Source organism: Crocodylus siamensis, chromosome 8, assembly GCF_052110815.1.
Source record: "Crocodylus siamensis isolate JL-2025a chromosome 8, ASM5211081v1, whole genome shotgun sequence".
NCBI lineage: Eukaryota > Metazoa > Chordata > Crocodylia > Crocodylidae > Crocodylus > Crocodylus siamensis.
The window spans coordinates 35644324-35671337 of record NC_143402.1 but is presented as its reverse complement, the minus strand read 5'-3'; the positions used below and the strand labels follow the sequence as shown (position 1 = coordinate 35671337).

General features: G+C 43.2%; 1 protein-coding gene across 4 annotated transcripts in view; it reads right to left on the bottom strand.

Moving 5' to 3' along the window:
- Positions 1-27014, bottom strand: part of DIAPH2 (diaphanous related formin 2) — a 768551-nt gene that overhangs the window by 649389 nt on the left and 92148 nt on the right. For all 4 annotated transcript variants that reach the window (XM_090061442.1, XM_090061443.1, XM_090061444.1 and 1 more), the window contains one exon: positions 25797-25936. In XM_090061442.1, the coding sequence (XP_089917568.1) occupies positions 25797-25936 (140 nt within the window). The remainder of the gene's footprint in view (positions 1-25796; positions 25937-27014) is intronic.

Here is a 27014-nt window from a genome sequence, read left to right as displayed (position 1 = left end):
GGGCTAAGAAGGGAGAGACGAGTTGAGGTAGTCAACCAAAGACTGACACTCGTGTCATCGTGAAGGCTTTGGCTTCCATGATCACAGTCCATTCTTTGGTGAGAGAGGCAGTGGTCTTCTGGGGAGAGACAGCCTCCACGTCACCCCATTAGGGAGGAGGCTTTTCTCAGTCAGACTGACTGACCTGCTCGACAGGGCTTTAAACTAAGCCCGCCAGGGGCTGGGGGGTATTATCGACACTACTAGCCCACGAGGCAACCCTTGTAAATCCAGCAGGCTAAGGCACTGAAGGGAACCCAGACCTGCCCTAGCCCTGGAACGATCTGTAGGGAAGGCAAGGGCCCCCAATGGGACAGTTGCCTGCCTGTACACCAGTGCCAAGAGCTTGGGAAATAAACAGGAGGAACTGGTCCTCCTGCCAAACAAGAAAGACTACGACCTCATAGGGATAACAGAGACCTGGTGGGACTCCACCTATGACTGGGCCACAAAGATAGATGGCTTTACCCTGTACAGGCATGATCATGCAGATAAAAGGGGTGAGGGTGTATCTCTCTATGTCAGGGACAGCTGCACGTCTCTCCAAATTGACACCGACACCCAGGGAGGACGAGTGGAGTCTCTCTGGGTCAAAATACGTGGGGAATGTGGCTCAGGGGACATCATGGTAGGAGTCTACTACAGACCTCCTAACCAGAAACAAGAGCTGGACCAGGAATTCTCCAGGGAACTGACTGAAGCTGCACACTCGTAGTACATGGCTGTCATGGGAGACTTCAAATACCAAGACATCTCATGGGAAGAGATCACGGCCAAATCCGATCAGTTGCACATGCGTGGACGAGCTCTACCTAACTCAAGACATCTAGGGGCCAATGAGAGGTAAAGCGTTGTTGGACCTGGTACTAACCAAAGGGGATGACCTAGTCAGTGACCTAAGAATCGATGGAAAGCTGGGTGATAGTGACCGCGACCTGATCACCTTTACCATCCATTGCAAAGCTGGCAAGTCAGTCAGCAATACTGAAGTCCTCAACTTCAGGAAAACTTAGGCTCATTGTTGAGGCCCTAAGGGACCATGACAACTGAAAGAGGAGTCCAAGAGGAGGAGTGGTTGCTCCTCAAGGGAGCAATCCTGACCGCACAAGGGATGACCATCCCATCTTGGAGAAAGGGTAGCAAAAGGGCACATCAGCCACCTTGGCTCTGCAGGGAGCTAGTGGACCTCCTGCATCTAAAAAGAAAGGCCTATAATGGATGGAAGGCTAGATCCACCCCAAAGAAGGAGTACTCTGCTTGACCTGGTACTGGCAAAGGGGGATGACTTAATCAGTGACCTAACAATCGAAGGGAAGCTGAAAGACAGTGATCATGAGCTGATCACCTTCACCAACCTCCATAAAGCAAGTCAGTCAGCAAAGCAGAAGTCCTCGACTTCAAGAAAGCTGAATTTGACAAGCTCAGGAGACTTGTTGGCGAGGCCCTAAGGGACCATGACCCAAAGGGGAGGGGTGTTCAGGATGAGCAGTTACTCCTCATGGAAGCAATCCTGAAAGCACAAGCATTGTCTATCCCACCTTGGAAGAAAGGCAGCAAAAGGGCACATCAGCCACCTTGGCTCTGCAGGGAGCTAGTGGATCTCCTGCATCTAAAAAAGAAAGGCCTATAATGGATAGAAGCCTAGATCCACCCCAAAGAAGTAGTACTCTGCACTGGCCCAGACCTGTAGGGAGTGAACCAGGAAAGCCAAAGCTGCAACTGAACTCCACCTGGCTACACGTATCAAGGACAATAAAAAATCCTTTTTTAGATATGTGGGGAGCCAGAGGAAAAGCAAGGGTAACACAGGACCCCTGATAAACCACATGGGTCAACTGACAACCAACGTTCAGGAAAAAGCCAACCTGCTCAACAGGTAGTTTGTGTTGGTTTTTCACCAACCCCAAGGGACGGCCTTGCCCAATACGGTATGTGACAACCAGGGCGAGGGAGAACTATTACCCCATATCAACGTTGACCATGTGAAGGAACACCTTGAGAGGCTGGACACCTTCAAGTTAGCTGGCCCAGACAGCTTACACCCCAGGGTACTTAAGGAGCTGCCAAGCATCATAGCTCGGCCACTGGCACGGATCTTCAAGAACTCATGGCACTCAGGCGAACTGGCCGAGGATTGGAAGAAGGCCAATGTGGTGCCTATCTTCAAGCAAGGGAGGAAAGTGGATCTGGGGAACTACAGGCCCATCAGCCTGACCTCCATCCCTGGGAAGATCTTGGAGAAAATCAAAGAGACCATTCTTGACAAACTGGCTGAAGGCAACTTCGTGAAGGATAGCCAGCACGGGCTTGTTGCAGGTAGGTCTTGCCTGACCAATCTCATCTCCTTCTGTGACCAGGTGACATATCACCTGGACAAGGGAGTAGAGATTGACATTGTATCTCAAATTTAAAAAACCTTTCGATCTGGTATTCCACAATTGTGTTATAGAAAAACAGGCCAACTGCAACCTTGGCTACATCATAGTCTGCTGGCTGGGGAATTGGCTTTAAGGTCAGACCCAGAGAATGGTAGTTGACAAGGTTCCGTCTTTGGGCCTATCCTTTTCAACATCTTCATTACTGATGTGGACATTGGTGTCAGAAGCGGGCTGGCCAAATTCACTGATGACACCAAACTTTGGGGGAAAAAAGTGTCCACACCCAAGGAAAATGGGAGGAGAAAACACGATGGCCTTCAACACCAAAAAATTCAAGGTACTCTACCTTGGGAAGAAAAACCCGCAGCATGCTTATAGGCTTGGCAGTTATAGGTTAGCATCATGGCCGAAAGGGACTTGGGGGTCATTACTGACCACAAGATAAATATGAGCCACCAATATGATGTTGCAGCTGGCAAAGCAAGCAAAACTCTGGCTTGTATCCATAGATGCTTCTCTAGCAAATCCCAGGATGTCATACTCCCGCTGTACTTGGCCTTAGTGAGGCTGCAGCTGGAGTACTGCATCCACTTCTGAGCTTCACAATTTAAAAAGGATGTGGAGAAGCTGGAGAAAGTCCAGAGGAGAGCTATGGCACATGATCAGAGGGCAGGAAAACAGGCCTTATGATGAGAGGATGAGAACTACAGGACTCTTCAGCCTGGAAAAGTGCAGGCTCAGCATCCCCCTGGTGGCTGCCTAAAAGTATGTAAGGGATGTACATCTGGGGGAATGCCTGTTCACCAGAGCGCCCCATGAGATGACAAGGTCAAATGGTCACAAACTTATCCAAGACTGTTTCAAGCTGAACATAAGGAAGAACTTCTTTACAGTCTGAGCCCCCAAGACATGGAACAGATTGCCACCAGAGGTGGTGCAAGCACCTACTCTGGATTCCTTTAAGAGTCAATTGGACATTTTTCTTGCTGGGATCTAGTGACCCCAGCTGACTTCCTACCCCTGGGGCAGGGGGCTGGACTCAATGATCCAGGTCTCTTCCAGCCCTAATGTCTAATGATAGCCAACATTTAAGAAGGCTATCCCGATCCAATTTCCAATACAGCTGCCACCAGCTGATCAATCAGTCCATTGTGGTGGAATGGGAGGGAAGAGGGAAGGGACGTGGGGGGAAGACCAACACCCTCACACAGTGAAGGAAGGGGCACATGCTGCCCGGATGGGGTGGGAGAAGCAAAGCCACATCTAAGAGTGGGGGGGCAGGCAACTCCAGCCACTGCGCACACCCCAGAAGGGCAGAGCCCCCAGATCTGCACAGGGCAGTTGGGGGGGGGCCTGCAGCCAGGTCTGTGTGGGGCTCTTCTTGGCAGGGGACAAGGCTCAGAGCAGGCACCAGCAGCACTGAGAGGAGGCTGCAGCCATCCCAAATTTTGCTGCAGCTCCACTGCCAGTACTGGAGTCAGCGGCCTCCTGGCGCAGACCGGGCTCAATGCCCTGCCTCCACCCATGCACCCGGAAGAGCTGAGCTAAGCTAGGCAGCTGGCTGCAGCAGCACTGAGAGCTCAGTTGTGGCAAAATCTGGGGTAGATGCAGCATCCTTCCAGCGCTGCTGGCACCCACTCTGAGTACCTTGGGCTACATTAGTAGTGTTGCCAACATATCAAGGGAAGCAATTCTTCCCCTTTATTCAGGACTATTGAGGTTACATCTGGAATACTGTATTGTTTTGGGCCCCCTACTACAGAAAGCATGTAGACAAAATGGACAGAGTCCAGCAGAGGGAAATGAAAATGGTTAGGGGGTTGGAGCCCATAAAACTTACAAGAGAAAGTGAGGGAACTGGGCTTACTTAATAGGGAGGAGAAAAGACTGAGGGGGGATTTAATAATAGCAGTTTTCAACTACCTACAGGATGCTTCCAGAGGATGGAGCTAGACTGTTTCAGTGGTGGCAAATGACAGAACAAGGAGAAATGCTCTCAAGTTGCAGCAAGGGAAGTTGAGGTTTGATATCAGGAAAAACTCATACTACGAGGGTATTAAAAGCACTGGAACAGGTTATCCAGAGAGGCTGTGGAATCTCCAGCACTGGAGATCCAGGTGGACAATGCTTTAGTTGGGATGATATAGTTGGGGGGGGGGGGGTCCCGCTTTGAGTAGGGGGCTGAACTAGGTGACCTCCTGAAGTCTCTTCCAGCTCTAATTTTCTATGATTCTATGATTCATACCCAAACTATAGATGAAGCAGATACAAGTAACTCTATGCTAACCTATCATTAAAACAGCTTAAAGCCTACTATGGTCTACACAATGCTTTCCCTCCAAAGCATCCACTTATGCCACTGTCAGAGACAGGATACTGGGCTAGATGGACCACTGGTCTAACCCAGTATGGCACTACTTATATTCTTATGACCTGTGTACCAACACTGCTAAACGAAGACAACCCATCTCTGGTCTCAGTTTGGCAGCCTGGAAACAAAGGAACTTCAGCTTAAAGAAGATAAAAGGGAGAAACCGTAGTCAGACCCTGTAGACAGCAATGGACCTAAGCTTTACTGCTTTATAAAAATGTCATGTATTGTCGCATCCAAACCAAGTAATTACAAATGGGAGAACCATGCACAAAACAAATGCCATATTCAAAGCCATTTTATTCCCAAATTAACTAGCATCTGAGCCTGGACAAACAGATTCTTGGGGAAGTTTAAGTAGAGTGGCAAAGAACACACTCAGGACAAGGCAGCCCTTTACCAAATTTTATGTCTCTATTTTTAACTTCATCACCAGTTCCCACTCATAGCAATACAAATTAACCTAAAGGGGAAAAAAAAGTGCTCTTCTTTAGAAAATTGCATGCATACCACTTTTGTTAGCTTGTTCCAAAATCTCTTGGTCCCACTTGTACAAGTATAAGTGGTTAAAAAAATCTCAGACATGCTGTGCCCTAAATGCTCAATTCCTTCCTCATATCATTTCCTAAACACTAAACTCTGTTATACTGATAAACTTGAATCCTTGAAGGAAAGAGGCATGGCTGAGCAATTGAGGTTTCAGGGAAACTCTACAAGTCCTCATTATAGAGCATTTTTTTAGTATTAAAAAGCAGAACTTACGAACATTGATATTGTCAACATAGTTTCATAGTTTCTAGGGTTGGAAGGGACCTGAGTAGATCATCTAGTCCGACCCCCTGCCATGGCAGGAAAGAGTACTGGGGTCAAATGACCCCAGCAAGGTGTACATCTAACCTCCTCTTAAAAACTCCCAGGGTAGGAGCCTGCACCACTTCTCTTGGAAGTTGGTTCCAGATCCTAGCCACCCACACAGTGAAGTAGCGCCTCCTGATATCTAACCTAAACCTACCCTCTACCAGCTTGTGACCATTATTCCTGGCAGTGCTCGGGGGAACAGGGACTCCCCCAATACCTGCTGATCCCCCCTGACTAGTTTGTAACAAGCCACGAGATCCCCCCTCAGCCTTCTCCTTTGGAGGCTGAACAGGTTCAGGTCCCGTAGCCTCTCCTCATAGGGCCTGCCCTGTTGTCCCCTGATCATACGAGTGGCCCTCCTCTGGACCCTCTCCATGCTGTCCACATCCCTCTTGAAGTGTGGCGCCCAGAACTGGACGCAGTACTCCAACTGCGACCTGACCAGTGCCGCATAGATGGGGAGGATCACCTCTTTGGACCTGCTCAAGATGCATCTGTGGATGCATGACAAGGTACGGTTGGCCTTCCTGACTGCCTCCCCACACTGCCGGCCCATGTTCATCTTGGAGTCAATGATGACCCCCAGATCCTTTTCTGCCTCTGTGCTGACAAGAGGGGAGTTCCCCAACCTGTAGGTATGGTGCCGGTTGTTCCTCCCCAGGTGCATCACTTTGCACTTGTCAGTGTTGAATCCCATCCTATTCTCATCTGCCCATCCCTGTAACCTGCCTAGGTCTGATTGTAGCTTGTTGCTTACTTCCAGTGTGCCCACATCCCCCCACATCTTAGTGTCATCAGCAAATCTGAACAGGGTCCAAGTCACTGATGAAGATGTTGAACAGTGTGGGCCCAAGGACTGAGCCCTGCAGAACCCCACTGCCCACGTCCTTCCAGGTTGAGAAGGACCCATCCACTACCACCCTTTGGGTGCGGCCCTCCAGCCAGTTTGCGACCCATTTACCCGTGTGGGTGTCGACACCGCAGTCCCCCAGTTTCTTAATGAGAACGGGGTGAGAGACAGTGTCGAAAGCCTTCCGGAAGTCCAGGAAGACTACGTCCGGTGCTACCCCTGCATCTAATGATCTGGTGGTCTGATCGTAAAAGCCCACCAGGTTGGTCTGACAGGACCTGCCACTGATGAACCCGTGTTGGTTGCCCCTAAGCATGCAGTCCCCTGCTGGCCCCTCATGGATGTGTGCCAGAATAATTTTCTCAAACACCTTGCCTAGGATCGATGCTATGCTACTAACGAGATCAAAAGTTAACATGATATGCTACTAATGAGATCAAAAGCTAACAAATTAAAAGACCAGATTAATTAAAATCATACTAACATTTTGTTTTAAAGTAATCCATACCCAATGCTCTAACTATTCCATATATGACCTGGTGAGGGGGCTGCGGGTGATGGGCCACCTGGGAGACAGCGATCATCGCTTGCTGGAATTCACCATCCAGCGTAAGGTGGCAAAGGGCTGCAGCAAGGCAACAGCCCTAGACTTTAGGAGGGCTGACTTCAACAAGCTAAGGAGGATCGTTGAGGAAGCGCTGAGGACCCAGAGGGGAAGGGAATCGGATGTCAAAGGTGAGTGGTTGCTCCTTAAGGAGACGATCCTCCATGCCCAAAGGGAGGTAATCCCAACAAGGGTCAAAGGGAGCAGGAGGGCACATAAACCCCCATGGCTCACTAAGAGCATCCGGGAATGTCTCCTTGCTAAAAGGGAGGCATATACCCAATGGAGAGATGGGGTCATCGCCAAGAAGGACTATGTTACAGTCGCCCGAGGATGTAGGGGGGCAGTCAGGAGGGCCAAGGCAGAGTTGGAGATAGGACTAGCTTCCCGGATTAAGGACAATAAGAAGTCCTTCTTCAAATACATAGGGGGTAAAAAGAGGGTCCCGGGTAATGTGGGGCCCCTGCAGGACACGATGGGCAACTTAGTCATCACGCCAGATGACAAAGCTAACATATTTAACGATTTCTTTGCCTCTGTCTTCCTAAGTAGGGACCAGTTCAGCCACCTCCCTGCTGGGCCCCCCTCGGGCCCCGAGAGAGACACGCCTGGGCCAAGGGTTAGCGAGGAGTTAGTTAGGGTACTTCTGGAGAGGCTGGACGTGTTCAAGTCCGCTGGTCCGGACGATCTTCACCCTAGGGTTCTACAGGAACTGGCCGAGGTCATTGCGGGACCCCTGGCACGGCTCTATGAGCACTCGTGGTGCTCTGGCGAGGTGCCGGAGGACTGGAAGAGGGCCAATGTGGTCCCTATCTTCAAAAAGGGAAAAAAAGAGGACCCGGGAAATTACAGGCCAGTTAGTCTGACCTCAATCCCGGGTAAGCTCTTTGAAAAAATTCTCCTGGCACACATCCAGGAGGGCCTTGCGGGGGAATGCATGCTCAGGGGCAACCAACATGGGTTCATCAGTGGCAGGTCTTGTCAGACCAACCTGGTGGCCTTTTACTATCAGGTCACCAAATCATTAGACGCAGGGGTTGCTGTGGATGTAGTCTTTTTGGACTTCCGGAAGGCTTTCGACACTGTCTCTCACCCTGTCCTCATCAAAAAGCTGGGAGACTGTGGTGTCGATGCCCACACGGTCAAATGGGTCGCCAACTGGTTGGAGGGCCGCACCCAGAGGGTGGTAGTGGATGGGTTCTTCTCGACCTGGAAGGATGTGGGCAGTGGGGTTCCGCAGGGCTCGGTCCTCGGGCCCGCACTGTTCAACATCTTCATCAGTGACTTGGATGAGGGGGTAGAAAGCACCCTGTTCAAGTTTGCTGATGACACTAAGATGTGGGGGGATGTGGGTGCACTAGAAGGGTGCAATAGGCTACAAGCTGACCTTGACAGGTTGCAACGGTGGGCGGATGAGAATAGGATGGGGTTTAACACTGAGAAGTGCAAGGTGTTGCACATGGGGAGGAAGAACCGGCACCACACTTACAGGTTGGGGAACTCCCCTCTTGCCAGCACGGAGACGGAAAAGGATCTTGGAGTCGTCATTGACTCCACGATGAACATGGGCCGGCAGTGTGGGGAGGCAGTCAAGAAGGCCAATCGTACCCTGTCATGCATCCACAGATGCATCTCGAGCAGGTCCAGGGAGGTGATCCTCCCCCTCTATGCGGCACTGGTCAGGCCGCAGCTGGAGTACTGCGTCCAGTCCTGGGCGCCACACTTCAAGAGGGACGTGGACAATATGGAAAGAGTTCAGAGGAGGGCCACTCGTATGATCAGGGGTCAGCAGGGCAGGCCTTATGAGGAGAGGCTACGGGACCTGAACCTGTTTAGCCTCCACAAGAGAAGGTTAAGGGGGGACCTTGTGGCCTGCTACAAACTGGTCAGGGGGAATCAGCAGGTATTGGGGGAGTCCCTGTTCCCCCGTGCGCTGCCAGGAGTGACCAGGAATAACGGTCACAAACTGGCGGAGGGTAAGTTTACATTAGATATTAGGAGGCGCTACTTCACAGTCAGGGCGGCTAGGGCCTGGAACCAGCTTCCAGGGGAAGTGGTGCAGGCTCCTAGCCTGGGGATTTTTAAAAGGAAGTTAGATGAGCACCTTGCCGGGGTCATCTGACTCCGGTGCTCTTTCCTGCTAAGGCAGGGGGTCGGACTGGATGATCTACCTAGGTCCCTTCCGACTCTAGCTACTATGAAACTATGAAACTATGCACTGCTGTCACTAGATGGCCCTACAGAGCTGCTATGATTGAACATGAACAGCAGACCAAGTGGTACTGCAGAGCACACTTGTAAGATATGTACTGAATGTGGCTACATGTTCATAAAACGGTGCTTCTAAATGCTCTTTAAGATGAAGCAAAGACCAGATTTTGATGCAGCAACAGGAAACTAACAGATTTAAGTGTAGTTCAACACAGTGGGAAAAGAAAGGGACTATATCTTGATCAAGTCCTTCCTATAGACTGAAAGAAAAACAAAAATGCAGACAGGTTTCAATAATCAAGGTAGCTAAACATGAAGCAGCAGCCAACATATTTATTAACAAGAACTAGAAGGAAAAAGAGGAATTAATTTCAGACACCAAAAAGAAAAGAAAGCGACAAGGCACAACAACAGATATGCAAGGAAACCAGGAGAAAAATCAGAAGGAACAGGAAAAACAGGAGAATAAAGGAGTTAAGTCAAGACAGAAAAGAGAAGATGCAGAAAAGGATTAGAAATTATCCTGACTCATTTCTCTAAAGGCACTAGCTAAAAAGAATGAAAAGAGGTTAGGATGACAATAAGGAATAAAAACCTGAGGACTACTAACATGGGAAAAATAGAGAGTAAGGAATTACGTGAAACAAAGAAACTGAAAAGTCAGAGCCAGGGAATCAAAAAAAGAAAATGGGAATATAACATTTAATTACAACTGCTGCTTTTATTTTGATGATGAAATTAACCTACCCAAGAAAATTCTGGACACAGGTAAAGCAAAAGACATTTGAATATTAAAAAGTTGAAGAAAGAAAAACTGCCAAGCAGAGGAAGAGCAGACTCCAGGACATGGAGATGCACTGTAATAGATGGGAAGTTAAATGGGATTCAAAGACAACATTTTCACTTCAGGTTACAGACCAAAATGTCGTTTAGGGAGTTAAATAGATCAAGGACTATAATAGAAGAAAACATGGTTGAAGCTGGGGTCAGAAGTACATGCTGATAGATTAGCAGCATATTTCACAAATATAGCTTGCAAACAAGTTGAATCAGTGAGAGAAATTCACCCTTGCTATTGTATTATCATTGCATGCAGGGAATTAAGTAAAAGTTTGGCAGAAAAGAAACTGTGAAAATGTTTTTTTAAGACGTGGTATTCCAAAACCTTGTAAATGCAAGGCTTGGCCTGGCTTCTCCAATACTAACAATAACCAGGCAACTGCTGCAGGTTTAAGACTGCATTACACAGCAGCTGTCTCTACAAGAGTACGGGATACATTCTATGGCAATAAAAAGTTTGTCTTTGTTAACAGCAGCAACTATAGAATAAATGATTTTTTATTTTAGTCCACCATATCAAGAAACATTTTCATTCTCCTCTACACACAGATTTAAATTTTACTACAGTGACAAAACTATTGTTTTTCCACTTCTTACACTAAAATCAGTCCCAGCTGTCAGGATGGGTGGCAACACTATTCTACTCAAGAAAAACAGTGGTTCTCAACCAGGGTCAAAAAGCACCCTGGGGTGCCTTGATATCCTTTCAAGGGTGCCCTAAGGTGCCACACACTGTTAGGTTAACAAACATAATTCACAGGATAAACCCAGAGATTTCAAATAGAAATCCATAGCTGCAGTCTTTCTGACTTTTTTGCAACAAAAATACTTCTTCATATTTTTCTGTAGTAAAAAAAGAAGTGAAAATAAAGAGCTGGCATTTTTTGAGGGGTGCCAAGTCTATCCAAAGATGTCTCAAGTCTAAAAGGTGGACAACCACTGCTATAACCCTTATCACAACAGGTAGTTAGAATTTTTTCAGCAGGAGCTCTCCACTTTGTTCCTGCGAGTCTGCCAAAGGTTTTCAACAATCAAAGCAGTACCAGAACCCTGGTTAAGAATCACCAACCCACACACCTGCTACCTACCTTCAGCTCAGCCTCCCTTTGTATATGCATTTTTTTTCCACAGTCACTAGCACATAGCAGCTCTCGAGTTTTTAAACAAATAGTGAATCCGCACATCACAGCCTGAATATTTGCAAGCTAGCTCTCAACAAGCCAGTTTCAGCACCACTGTAGCCACGTTGCTACGATGTTTAAAGTAACTGAATTAATGCTGTTTTGAAGGGGATATTACACTGTGAAGATAGCTTGAGAGTGTGCATCCCTACTACTGCTGCTAAAGTTATGCCACTCAAGTGGAACATTTTCTGAAAACTGAGACCCTCGAATTATTTTGCTTTGTGCTTGAAACAAACTCAACCTAGATATATTCATTGCAGTGTCTGCAAATGCTCTTTTATGCCTTTAAATTTAATTTAAACAAAAAAACAAAAAAAACAAAACTCCTCTCCATTTCTGAGCTTCTACAAATGCAAAAATCACCAGAAAAGGAATGTTCACTATTTGTAAAATTGCTACTGCAGTAGGGGAAGTGCTCAACTACCTCCAGGGTTTTTTCTTCAAAGGTAATTTCTGGAGGAGGATCACATTCATGGCCCAGCACAGGCTCATGAAGCACTTCAGAGGACCAAAGCATGCTAGACTTCTCCAAAAAGATCTAGCACAGTCTGGGGGTTTTCCACAGCACACACAAGGATGGTCCAGACACTGATGTATTAAAGATCAAGGATGGCTGTTTTGAGTACTTTGGACTTTAATCAAAAGCATCCCAGATTGAAGAGCCTTCCATCTATTCAAAATTCAATGTCAATGTCAATTCCAGAAGAGAGATGCTCCTTAATGAGAACCAAGGTGACTGTCAAAAAAATGAAGAGAGCTGGGATGATAACACATCCTTGTTTGATCCCTGTTCAGATGAAAAATGTATCCATCTCTGATCTGCTGCATAGGACAGTCAGTCATGTGGTAGCAAAGAAGCCTCAGGACCCTGATGTACTTTTCAGGACCCTGATGTATATCCAAATGTGGCCAGTACTTTCCACAAGGCTTCATGAACAACAGTCAAAGGCCTTAGTGAGGTCAATGAAAGCCATATGTAGGTCCTGATGTTGTTCCCTACACTTTTCTTCAACCTGGCAGGCAACAAAGATCACTTAAATAGCCCCACAGGATGGTCTGACACCACAGTGAAATTATGGCAGGACTTCCTCAGCAAGAGACTGTTCAGGAGGATGTAGGCAAGGCTGTTCCCTGCTGTGGAACAGAGGACAAGACTTTGGTAATTCCTATACACAAACTTACCTGCTTTCTTGAAAAAAGTCATGAACTTGGCATTCTTCAGGTCCCAGCGTTCTCTTAATTGTTCCAAATCCATAGAATGACTTTGTGGAGTCTCAGTACCAGTTCCTTGCTGCCAGCATTGTACATTTCAGTGGGTATGCCTTCCAATCCAGTAGCTTTGTTCTTGGTTTCTTAGGTGGCATGCCAGACTTCTAGGACAGGAGGGTTGGCCAGTGATCCCCTTTCCACGTGTTGGGAGATGGACTCCATGGTTTTATCTGCCACAGTAAACTTACAGATCAGAAGTGCCTCACACTGCTCTTTCCATCTAGCTTGGATAGATTAATTGTCTTGGTGGAACATAGAATTCCTGAGATTGCAGGAAAGTAGGACCACAGGAAGTTGGGCTTTTGTCACCTGGAAGAAGTGGCATGCCACATTTCTCAGCATAGAAGTGGATCTCTAACTTGGTACCACTGATTTTTAATTTCCAGAATTGTTTGAGCTTTGGCTTTGACGAGCTAATATGTCTCCTGTTGAGATGAGGTGTCCTCTTTCCAAGCAGAATTAGCCCTTCTCTTCTAGTCGAGGAAGACTTGTATCTCAGTGTTGCTTTTATCAAACCAGTCTGGGTGTCAAAGGGTGGTATTCAGCATGGGCTATATGAATGGCAGTTTTAAACCCCTTCTAGAGTTTCTCCATATGGCTTTCTTTTATTGTGGATATGGCAGCAAGCTTTCCATGGAGACACCATTGGAGATCGTTACAGACCTTCAGGTCTTGATGAGATTTGATGTTGAAAGGCCTTCACGCTGCTTTTGGCTGTTTGGTTGTTTTGGTTTTTTGGTTGCGGGGGTTGGTGCTTCAAAGCAGGCTGGATGTTCATAATGGATCTGGCAAGACTGATCTCTCCAGCAGCCACTGGTTCTTCACGTGGCTTGCATGATACAGACATCCATTCAATCATGGGCTCTACCAATAACATAGTCAAGGAGGTGCCAATTTAGAGTGAGAATGTCGTCAGGTGGTCCTGTGTTTGTCACTCTGTCTGAAGATGGTGTTCATGATGATAAGACCATGCTCTGCATATTTGCCCAAGAAAAGCATGCCGCTAGAGTTGGCTTTCCCTACTCCGTCCTTCCTAATGGTGCCACTGGAGAGTTTCAGGTCACCTCCAATACTGACACTGAATATCACCAAGGAGAATGATCTTGTCCTCCATGCAAGTATTAGTTAGAACGTAGGCAAGGCTGGAGTATAATTGTTGACATCATTTAGTAAATCAACATCATGACAGTGATGTGCTGGTTTTTGCTGAGCTTAAGACGAAGGGTTGCAAGACATTTGTTAATACCCACAGGAAGCTCCGTAAGTTGCAGATTCGTGGCTGAAGACTGCCAGATTAACTAGTCCTCTGTCACTACTGGTTCCATCTCTGCAGGGCTTTTGGAGGTTTGTACAGGAGAGCATGTTGTTTTCCATGGTAGAAGCCTGTGCGTGACTGTTTAACATGAGGAAGCTGGTGCATGGAAACAGCAGCCATGCAATCTTGACAAAGTAGAGAAGTCTGAGCCCAGTGGCAAGCAAGAACCCTAGATGACAGAAGTCCTCCATCTTACCCTTCTTCCATCTACACAGCTGTTGAAATCTTGACATCTTCTGCCTGATGTGCCATTGAGGACATGCCTTTAGACCGTGGATTGTCTGGAACCTCCCCTTATGACTGTTCACCATGGGTAACACTGCCAGAAGTGTAAGTCTCCAGGCAACATAACTCTGAAGATCACTGGAAGACACAAACCTCCCCACCACTACAATGTTTCAATCCACGGAGAGGCCCAAAATATACCATCATCTACTTAAGCAAAAGTCTTTGAGTAGATAGTTCTCTCAGATGACCCTGTGTTTGATCAAGTTAAAAAAATATCCTATTCAATAGGTTTTTCACCATGTTGGCCTGATTCCTGTCACTGGAGTCAATGGAAAAGTCCCATTACAATTTAAGTAGATCTTGACAAACGGTGAACCCTTTTGTAAATCCCAACCTAAGTGTTCAAGTGCACATACTTAACTAAGCACTTTAAATCATCTCAGTCAGTGTCCTAATACAGGAAGAGAAGAAAAGTCTACCTGCAGGCAGATATTAAATTCATATATAAAAATAAAAACATATGCACTTTGTAAATAAATGCATGCAACAGCAATTTTTCTTTTAAGTTCAGATTAGAACTGTCGCGTCCTGAAGACTGGTGTACCCTTGACCTGCGAGCCTTGGTCGGCACGACTGGCTTAGCGTGAAAGGGATCGGTGATCGGACAGGTGGGTGTTATTGGCGAGTAGGAGTCATGTGACTTAAAGCGTATTGGTTACACAGAAAGTTTATTTTACTTACACTACTGATGTTTGCAGCATAGGCAGAAGAGTTGATTTGTTCAGTTACAGCATGCAGATATCATGTTACCCAGTATTTACAGGGTGGGTAAGAGGCTTGCTTGTTACAGGTTCTGAGTGATTCACACAAGCTGTCATGGTCTGCAGACTACCGAGAGCTCTTGATAAAAAAGATAACGAGACACATAGATAAGCCGGCAAAGACGGGGTTACGCCAGAACAGTTCGAAGGCAGAGAGGTAAAATTTGTGAATGGCCTTTTCACAAACTGAGCTGCTTGAGTGTGTACACAGTTCTCCGCTTTGGGTGGAAGTTCTTTCAAAGTTATACTCGGCAAGGTGGCCAATTACTACACGCCAGGCATGAATAATTAACAAGCTGGCAATCGTGCTTTCTTTGTTCGCTCAGGTTTCAGAAAAGGGGGGTTATTTTTTGCTTGGGTGGTACTGGTTCTGTTTGATCACAGGAGGGCAAACATAGCACATTATTTAATTTTACAATTTCATTAAAGTCAGCTAATCTCGTTACCATAGGTACGATATCTTTTTTCACGTCACAGTGCTGAGTTGTATACAATCCAAGGTTAGCTTCTCTCTCGTATGCAAGCTCAAGTGATTTGAAATGAGGCATAGACAAGGGTGTGTGCATGCAGCACTGTTAATACAGAAGGATAGACTACAATTACAGTTTCCTGTGTTAGCCTCTGACCTTTTGCCATCGGCATCCGAAATCAAAGACTTTAATCTTTGACAAGAACCTACATAAAAAAGTATAACAGACATTGTGCAGAGGTTTTGGGGACAACGCAGTACAGAAAACATTAACAGTAGCTGCATCTACACAAGATGCTGACTGCACAATCATTTAATACATGTATAAACAAGTACTAAATGACTGCACAATAAGCCAGTTATTATGCAGTAGCAGCAAATGGCTTTTTCATGATGCTGACTGCACAGTAGCCCAAGACTACTGCACAGTAACATAATATCATGCTTTCTGCCAAGTGACTCGACTACACAGTAGTCGCAGGCTACTGTGCAGTCAGTGTCTTGTGTAGATACATCCAGTGTATCTGTCACCAAACTAGGGAAGCTCACTAATACTCAAATTCTTTTCTCCTGCAGAAACTCCTAAGTCTCAGGTCAGCACTGGTCAGCATTATAAACACATTTAAGAATACCATATGACATTTACACATAATTTGTACCCATACTTGTCTGCAGTATATGTTTTGCATTATTTTTTAAAATATCTACCAGAGTAGATTCATAATAGACTCAGGGTCACTGAAGGTCTAGTATTAAACTCTTTCTTTCTAGCCTGGGCATAGTATATTCTGTATCTAACAGCCTACTTAATTCTTAAGTTAAAAATGCCTGCAGCAAAATAAAATTTAAACTCCATGACATTCTTCAGACTGTTTCATGGTATTCAGGCGATTTTTTTTTTTTTTTTTAATAATTTGGGGGGAAGAGTAGGTTAATTATGCTTATTTATTAATGCAGTGTAAATTGTTGTTTGTAACCACATGTATGCCAAGCAAAACCATGCCATTTTCAGTTTTGCAGCCAACATACACGTAAGTCCATTATGACTGTTGAGAAACTACACTAGGCTAAACCAGGCAGACTTACAACAGTCCTTCAAACTTATTCTAGTCATATGCCTACTGTATGCATAACAGTCATAGAAACTCACCACCAAGCATATTTGCTATAAGTTTTATTCAAGAGGAAAGAACTACCGAGACACTTGGCAGCTCAGTCCTTGAATGTGATTCTACAATTGAAATACACTACCCATTTTGAAGATTAGAACTCTAAATTGCAATTCTGTACAAAATACAGTTGTTTACCTATTGTATATCAGTAATCAATACTGTTTTTCCTAAGAGGTTTGCTATGAAAAGGAACTACTTTTCCCTGCATTCATTTCAAAAATAAGATCTTACCCTAATTTAACTGAAAGTCATTTACTGCTTATTGATCCTTTCCTAAAATTTCATTTTCAACAACAAAAGTGTAAAAGTGGTTTCTGATAAGTTACTGAACTTCTAGATTCCATCCTACTGATTAATAAAATAACTACTACTCTGCCTTCACATGCATCTTAAAAAACTCTAATGTTGAGTACTAAAATACAGTCCTCAGACAATGAGCATTACTTTCATGTCACAAGTACTGCAGGTATGCTAAAGATGAAGAACCAAGCTATTGATTAAAGAAAATGTTCACAGAGTAGATTTTAAAATGGAAGAATACAGAATCGTGAAAAGCTTCCCTTCTGCATTTCAAGTGTGTAAAGGAGATTTCGTTTTTAATATCTATATTTGAAAGACTCAAATGTCATGACAATGCAATTTTTAAATACTGACAACTTGAGCTGATTACAACATCAGTTCTTGACATTAATATACAAGTATATGGGCGGAAGAGAAGGCAGAGGCTTAATATTTATACATCTGAGGTCAAAGCAAATCATCTAACAACAAGCTACTGATTTTTATTTTTAGTACATAGTATCAAAGGAAAAAAAACAGGAGACTCAAGTCCATGAACTGCCCAGATAATGACATATACATAATGAAGAACCTCTGGGATATTGTATACTTCAAAATTTAGAGGGAATCTTATAAAGCACAAAAGAAAAACCAGAAGCCATGCCAGACACGTGAGGCATGATTGTGGGGTCATGCATTAGATTTCATCACGCCTTACTGCTGGTGCAGAGAAAGTCTGTTCCTTGGCTCCCACTGCCCTGGAAGAAGCAAGCTCCTCAGTTGAGGGGTTCCCAGCCATGAACCCTCGTGGCTCTGGGATCACAGCTGCCGTGATCCCCCAACCCTGGCTGTTTGCCACACCCCTGAGGCTGAAAGATCACAGCAGCCAAAATCCCTCAGCCCCAAGGGTTTCACATACCCCAGCAGCAGCTGCACCCCCCATGGCTGCCAGGGCCCCGAGTCCTGACCTGTATGCATAATTCCTAGCCAAACTGTCTAATGTTACCTGGGTATAACTAAAATATTAAGCTCCTGAACTTATCCACTGTAGTGGGTTTTGAAATGAATCCTAATAGTTTCAATCTATGGTTGTTTATTTGATACTTTGGACATGTTTATGTCATTACTACACTATCATACTATTGTTCTACTTCTTAAGTCTTATGTTGATAATCTCTGTGAGGTCCCCTCTACATGTTACAGGTATATCGCGATTAACTGAGTAACTGTGAAATTGCTTTGAGACCAGCTCTATGTGCAAAGTAGCTATCACACCATAAAAAGCTCAAACCAGCCTTGAAAATAGTATACTAGCTTTGCAAGACTCCCAGACCCAGATGGACGTGGTGCACCTGTATATGTCACAGCATAAATTAAAGCTCAATAGCAACCAGCTATGAAGTTAATATACATTTTCAAGGTCTAGCTTCTTAGCTGACTGCAGCTTTTATGGCGCTATAGCTATTTTGCACATGCTGTATAGCTGGTCTCAAGACAATTGCACAATTACTCCGTTAATAGTGAGAGACCCGTAACACGCAGAGGAACCTCACAGAGGTTATCAGTGTAAGAAGCAGAACAATAGTATGACAATGCAATAATGACAGAAAAACATCCAAAGAATCAACTAAGCAAAGATAGACTGGAACTATTAGGATTCACTTCAAAACCCACTACAGTGGATCAGCCCAGGAGCTTAACATTTTAGTTATACCAGGTAGCTTTAGAAAATCTGGTTAGGAATTATGCATATCGGTCAGGATACATTTGTCCAAAATGCTACCTGTTAGCTAGAAGTAATGTACAATGACTAGCTGGATCAAAAGCAGGCCTCTCTCACACCTGCTACAAGTCAGGCTGCCCATCTTTCTCTTCTTACAGTCTATACATCCTAGCTGTTCAGTGGCAAGCCAACTTCAAGTCAGTCCTCTTTAACACTTCCATTATTATTTAATATTAAAAGAAATACCTAAAAATATACATGACAAGCATTACCTATAGCTTCCTGACTAGGCTTACTGGGCTTCTACTTCACTGTTGATACTGATAATGTTGATACTATTTTTAATGAGGTAAAAATAGAAATTCACTACAACTTTTCATAACAATTATTGTAGATTTTCAATAAAAACATTTCAGCTAAATTCAAAGTACACCAATTCCATTTTATTGTCAACCAGCCTGTACAGATTTAAATCCTACAATGGAACTTCTTATCTGTGTTAAGCATATTCTCCTGGTCAAGGGGGAAAAAGAGGATCCAGTTTAGTGGAAAGACTATTGCAAAACACAAAAAAAAGTTATATGTTACCAACCAATAATTTTTTTTATTTATTTTCTTAGGTAAAGTAGTTCTTTCTTCCTTTCATGTCCTGAGATCGTTGATGACTGGTATTTAGCAGAATTTGCAGATTTGTTAGAATCTGATACGACCATCATGTGACCACTTCTGCTATGGCTGTTAGCAACTTACTCAAGAGTATTAAGAAGCATTTTCCTTTTTTATACAATGACATTTTCCAGCTCAGTAAAACATTCAACATTCTCTCTTACGAAGATTGTATCCACAGCAGGAAAAAAGGAAAAATAAACCTACAACTTCCCTGTTATGTATCACCATTTCATTAGGACAGTAGCCAAGATGCACAGGAACTTCTAGGTTAAATCACAGCTTTCTGTTAATGCAGAATTACATTTTTTTAAAGCAGTGTTCCATCAAGCACGAAAAATACTGTCCGATATTCAAACACGCTTCAAGTTTAACATATAATGGATCTTCACATTGTATTTGTTTTATTTGTAATGTTTTTCTGCATTGTATTCAAGAAATATTATAAAACACTTACAAAATGGCCCAGTTCAAAATCCAGTTCTTAGAATTGGACTTAGTTTAATCCAAACAAACTACTGTTATTTAATGGACACATTAATCGGCTAACTTAGATTAGTTGCTACAGCTCAGATATACCACACTTAAGGCACGCATGTTAAATATATGGTCTGTAGGCTGCTTTCAGCCTGTGGAGCTATTCCATCCAGTCTGCTGGGTTACAAGCAAGCTCCCAAAAACTTGGGGTGGAGCTAGGGGAAGTGGCCTGTCACAGAATTCGGGACCCATAGGCCATGCTGGACATGACCATGGATAGCAAGGGAATGAACTAAGACCATGTTCACACAGCCCTTGGTCCCTGGACCTCTAGCCGCCACCACTGGACGCTCAGCTGCTGCAACTGCACCCCAGACATTGGGCCTGGGAAGACACCAAAAGTTTTGATCCAGCCTGAGGCAAGTTTGACACACCTGGTTAAGGAATGAAAATGGCCTGTAACAAGGGCTGCAAGGGAACTTCCCAAGTCATATCTTATCCCTAGAGGTTTCCAACCTAACTGAAGTAAAGAGAGGATGCACAGGTTCAAGCTAATTCTAGGCCTTTGGTGGTCTTTTCACTTCATTTCCTAAACATGAAGAAGTACAAAGCTGCCATTCATTCCTTTCGAAGGCTTACAGCCTCACTTTGATCACATGTATGCATACGATGCCCAGTGATCTATTTGGCAGCCAGCCTCCAGGTCAGACTCACTCTGGGTTTCTTTCATATAAATATTAGTAGTCTTCTGCAGCATCTCTACCGTGTTTCCCTACTATCATATTTTTTTCATTTGTTACTAATCCCAAACCTTGGTTTCATTTCAGACTACTTTAAGTCTTGTCTTGAAAAAAATATTTTCAGTAAAAATATTTGCCCTGAAGACCTCATTTCTTCTGCCTTCAGCTTTCTAATGTGCATTTCATTTAATACACTCACTTTCACTGTAGAGCAATATTGTTAGTGCATTGATTTGATAAACTGGCACGTCAAAATTAAATTACGGACTGATGAAGACATTATATTTAGTATCTATACAATGTGTGTGGCTGAGTGTGATGACGGACCTTACAATGCCTCTCTGTATCCTTTTATAATCTCCCAAAGAGCTGCAAGTACCCTGACTTTCCCACCTCTCACATCTTGGATGTTATTATAATATGTCCTGCTTTATGATGTCACTTGTAGGGAGCGTTGTTATATATATTTGTTGTTTCATTTTGCTTTTTGGGTGTCTCTATTAGGAGTCCCGGTATTACAGAGGAAAACTTCACTCGATTATTTACATACACTCACCGATATATATACACTCACAATCAGATGCAGATTAACACTTATCTTTATTCTTTATAACACTATACAAACTTGCATTATCTTTAAACAGAAGTGATCCCTTTTTTTTTAAACAATTATATCAACTTTGTAATCTTATCTACATACTGTTCTTATTTAACCTTTATCAGTTTGGAGTCCCTTTAACTCTGGTTTGTCCGTTTTGTTTTGGTTTTTTGTTTTTTTTGGGGGGGGGGGGAGGGTTGGGGGGGGGTTTAGAGCAGGATTTTCTCTTCAAGACTTATTGTTTCTCTCTCTTTACTTCTGCTATCCTGAGTTTGTACCTTTCATCTGGTGTGTGTCTGAAGCCTTGAATCCTTGTGGTCAGCACTCAGATGTTTTCTCTAAGCTTGTGGGAGTGAGTCAATTCACTCTTCTCTTTTTATATACCTAGTCTACACTTAAACCAACGCTTTGTTTCCACACTATCTAGAGTCATTTTCCTAAATGTAACCACCTTGTTGTTAGGCCTTTAGGTCCAAATTGACTACAGTAGTTATCCAGATTAATAGAATATCCATCATGAATTCAAATGTATGCCAGTCGTATAGTGTTACCTACTACTTTAACTAAGGAGCTAAGCAATACTTTAGCTAGGTGTCATCAAGACCCTTAAAGCCCAGTTTAATAACTGGATGAAAAAGCAATGGTGATTCCATGCCACTTTAGTGCTAACCAATTCTGTGGGCCAGAAGTGGCCCCTGAACTGACCCAATCCAACCTGCAGCTTGGAACAGTGGCAAGCAGCTCAGCCTTATGCATCTACTTTCCTGCCCTGCACCATGCCCCTGCAGCCCTCTGTGCTCTTTCCTTCCCTATGGAAGGTGCTGCTTATTCTCTCCCTTTTCCTCCCTCCCCACTTCCCTATGGCAGGCACTGTTTTCCAGGAAAAGCTCTCTTCTTTCCCCAGCTCCCTCTGACATTAGAAGCAGATTCCTTTTCACATTCCCCTGGTGAAGCACACTCCTGTTCACATTCCTTTTTCATTCTTCCCTAGAGGGAAGTGGTGGACGCTAGTGCAGCTGGGTCATAGGCATCCAGGCCATGACTCTAAGAGGTTGAGCTCATTGGTCCAGCATGTGTAGAATGCATTCTGCTGGAAAGCTAACAGTCTTTGCACTTGCAAAAAGCTCACTCCTTACTTAATTTGCTCTTGAATGACAGAAACAAATAAACAAAGAAAGCACAACTTACAAACAATAAATTCCCTTAAATGCTTTGTTATTAAGAAGGATGCCATATCTATTTCCTTAGCATAAAATGAATTAGATGCAATAAGTCTACCCTATGAAGTACAATCAAATACAATATGCTTGTTTCAGTAAAATATAATTATACAATAAAAATAAATTATGAATGAGTCGCCAACAACTAGCATGCAAAATGTAGGTGCAGTTTTTTTTTAAATCTCTCCAGCCAGTTAACAGGATTTACAGTACGAAATACATAAACATGGAAATGACATGGAAGTTAATAAAACCGTTATCACCAATAATTAATGAGTCCATCAAACCACCACCACTGCAGGTTAAATTCTGGGCTTACTTTCCTCTGTGTGTATACTGTAGAGAAAGTAAATTTTCTCTTCTCTTTTTTCAGTCATCTACATTTTACATCCCTAATTATGTGAAAAATTAGTTGTATAGAATCAACAAGTGCACCTCCTACGACTCTATAGGAAACAGTTAATAAACAATCCTACCTAAAGTATACAATTATTTCAAAGAAACTGCTATCTGCTGACAAATCAACCAAAAATGTAAAAGCAGGAAAGCATCTCTCTCTCAAATTCTAGACGACGTATTACTATCTACCTTAACTTTGCTTTTAAAAACTACGTATGACCACGATTTTCTGTTTCTTCCAGTTTGTTATGGGCTAGGATGCCAACAAAAGGTGTTTTTGCTTCGTATTCCATTCCATTCCATTTGCTTTTATGGTGTTTCTGTATCTAAATGTAAGCCATTCTAAGCTTTGTTCAGGAAGGACAACATACAAATTTAATAAATAAATGAATATACAACTGTTGTCTTGTAAAAAATCTGCAGGAAGGACATTTTTTATTTCTGACTTTAAAAAAAGAAAAGAACAAGCAGCATCAAAAGTCCTTGTTTATACTGTTTATACCAATATAGTTAAAACACTGCAGCCTGATAATGGGGATAGTTGTGTCAGTATTATCCATCTTTTATTGCAAAGAACTCAAGGGGGATCATAATACATCAGAATGTTTTTGGAGCTATGGATTCCCATTTCAAACCTCTGTTTCTCTTGTGAATTATTCATTGGTGCTTGCACACTTAGTATTCCAGGGCAGACTATGGGACGTTTAGACGAACGTCTTGACACTCCAAGTCCTGTGACACCCTGGTTGAGAAATTGCTGCCCTAGCATCTGCATTGGGCAACTAAATATTCTCTGTCCCTACAGAATAGCTATATATTTTTTATTCTACAGTAAGTGCCATAATGGCAATGTAAGTACATTCCACGTCCATCATATAACTCAGGAGCTATCTTTCACAAGTCACAGTCAGTTAGTGAGGCATTGAGAAACAGGATTTATACTCTTCTAAACAAGTGTTTAACAAAATTTTTCAGTAGGTAGTTGTTCTGTTCCTTTATCCCCTCTGTGCTTGGATCAAAGAGTTGTATCCCAGCAACAGAGCCATTTAAGTAATTAAAAACTCTTAACTAGACACCATAAAATTTAACACAAAAAGATTATGAAGCTATAATATTGCAGTAGAACATGACACACTGACATGCTTCTGAATTTCCTAGGGTAGAGTCTCTCTGGCCAATTTTCATGTATTATATGAAATGATGTCCAAGACAAGCTATAAGACAAAAATTGTTTTAATAATTTTTTTATTGCTTTGGTAGCAAAAATTAAGTTAAATCCTATTTCCCAAATTAGAATAGCATTTTAAGGCAAGATTAAGATACATAGGAGCTAAGCAAGAAACCTGAAGGCACTATGACAGCATATAATGAAGTTGGATTTAGAAGGCAAGGTTCACAGGAAATCAAGGACTAATGTCATTATAAACACTAATTTCTTCTGAGTAAGAGAGATCATGATACACTGCCCAGGGAAACTTTACCTTCATTTTTTTTTTTTAATTGTCTTCAGGGATCGTTAAAAAACAGTGGTCTGCTGTATACTTTCCTCGAAATGCGACTATGCTTTTTGATAAGCAATCCCTCCTAACTTGTACACCCCCTCTTGACTTTAGTCTTTTACTGGAAGCTAGTCCCAATCAAAGAATTAAATTCTGGTAAGGTCATTACCTAAGTTTACATCTGTCCGTTGCTGCTGAATTGAATTTTATCAACCCACTGAAAAAAAAAAATCTGTGTGTGTCCGCAGATTTCAACGTTTCTTGTTCACCAGATGTTAACTAGATTTTGTTGCAAAATCTCAGAGTTTTCAAATGTATTCTACATTTGTTCCTAACCATTGGAAAGTTATATTGTTTTCAAAACTACATAGGATATTATCTGAACACTAGAGAGAGAGTTTGACCTAGAAAGATGCAAAATGTACAATCAAAAGCAATATACAAAAGTCAAAACAGGAGGACAACTGATAGGTCTGACAAAAAAGTTTTACTATCTTAGTAAAAATAAAGCCTAAGTACTTAAACTTTCTAAGTCTATGACGATTTCAGGTGTTATTTCCAACCTCAAGAGAAGTAGAAGAAAGCAGGCTATCAAAGTTTCTTTAGATTAGATTCATTTTAAGGTTTTTATCCAGGTACTGATTTGGTCATCAACATGAAGACGCAAATAGGAAAGACATGTATTTATAGATACAGATCATGTCTAATTCAGAGTTCTCCTCCGTCACTTCCCCAGCTTTTAAATGCTGAAATAACCATAAAAAGTGAGTTTGATATTAGAGACATAGTTCAAGTTACCATAAGATATCTACCATTGATCAATTTCAACAGATTTAACACACTGCCACAATCGACTCGTCACTCTGATCCTATTTTAAGTGGGGAAGCCTTCATTCCTGTAACTCCTAATCCCCAATTCCTGTAATTCCTACCATCTATTCCTGCCAAAAATATTAAGACTCTATTCCTGTTCCCTATAGTCTCCAGCTTCTTTTGGATCCCTCAGATTCTCCTCCTTTCCTGCTGCTCTTATAGCAGCCAATACAGAAGAACTAACGTGTCTTTTTTGGTCAACTCATAGCTGGGTAATCTTGCTAAAAACAACTTTGGTATAGGAAGTTAGATTTTCATTTTTTCTAATATCAAGATACATATTTAAAAACATGGATTCCATTTCTGACTCATGCAGAGGGTAAAGAGTTCTCCAGCCAATGAACCAAACTCTTTGAATACTACTGTAATACACATGCACACACACCATTATATTGAGTCTAGATGAGAGTGGCCAGTTTGCAGTACAAGTGCCACAACTGAAACAAATAGCTTGTGTGTGGCATGTGGCAGATCAAGGATGGGTAGAAAACAAAGCACTAGATCAGGCAGGAGAAGGGGACCAGAGTGACATTCCAGGAAGGTGAGGGGCTAGTGTGGCACTCCTGCCAAAAACACTGGCCCCAAGGGTGCCAACTGTCCATAAATTTGTGAACACTCTGTATAAAAGGGCTAAAAAAAGCTTACCTGTGAAGTCTGTAGAACAATTGAGCTGATAATTATATGCATTAATAGTGTAAAAAGTGGTCACTTACCTGACTGGATTGCTGGTCAGAGACACTCTCAGAGACTCCAAGCAGTTGAGAAGTTTTTCTTCTGTGATACCAGATCGTAATTCATGTACATATTCCTGGGAAGATAGTGTGCATTCATGCTTGCTATTTTTCAGTCCTCCCTGTAAAAATGTGCAAACAAGGAGGTTTGACAGTAGAAGTATGTATTTAAACAGATACCTCCCACATACTGACATCTATTCTTCTTATGTAAAAACTTTTCTCTGACAACTGCACCCAAACTCCTGCCTTACAGCTGTAAATAAGACTTTACAGAAATGTCTTTTCTTGTTTAACTTAGCAAGGATAAACAATTTAATGTTCCTGCTTGATAAAGTTATGCAAGTCCTGGATTTTGGGGGCTGTCTCAGCACCCCAGCTGTTGGAGAAAACTGAAGAAAAACTCCTGGATTGGAGCAAACCTGTCTGGCTTCTGACTCATAAGCCAGGCATACGTGGGCAGGTTCATACCAATATGGGACTTTTGTTTCAATCTTCTCCAGGGAGCCCAGCCAATGGTCCAGACTCCACTGGGCTGCAAGCAGAGTCACTGGTGTAGTAGACTCGGAGCAGAGTGAGAGGGGGAAAGAAGGTGTAAGGGGGGAGGGAGCATGTTTGTGTGCTGCACTGTCCTCCTGGGAAGCACAGAGCTGGGGGGGGGAGGAGGGGGGAGAGAGAACCCATGTTCCCTGTCCTGGATTTCCCTCAAATTAGGTCACCCTAACTAGAATCCAAGATGTTTTTTCCCCACATGTTGACTGAGGTGGGAAAAACTAAGTCTCATTTGCATTTGAGTACCAGTGTTCCAGCTCTCCCCTGGCCCCAATTTGGTCACTGACTCTTTTAGGTGCAACTTTTAAGCTAATCACCACCTTACTAAAAGAAACTTAGCTGAAATAAAGACATATCAAAATTATATTTATATCAAATAAAGTAACACATACAGTTATGGGAACAATAAAACTAAACAGACCTTTGCAATACCTACAATTAGATACCAAACACCACATGAGTAAACATCATTTGGGAGAATATCCATGCATGTCACACAGTGAACCCCCCAAAAGTGGCTTTTTCTTGGAGTTTGCTGTGCCTACTGGGGATGCCACTTCTGTAAGTCAGCAACCACGGACTCAGCAACAGTGCAGTGAGAGCGGACCTGGGGCTGGGGTTTGGGATTAGATGACAGTGAGGTGTTGG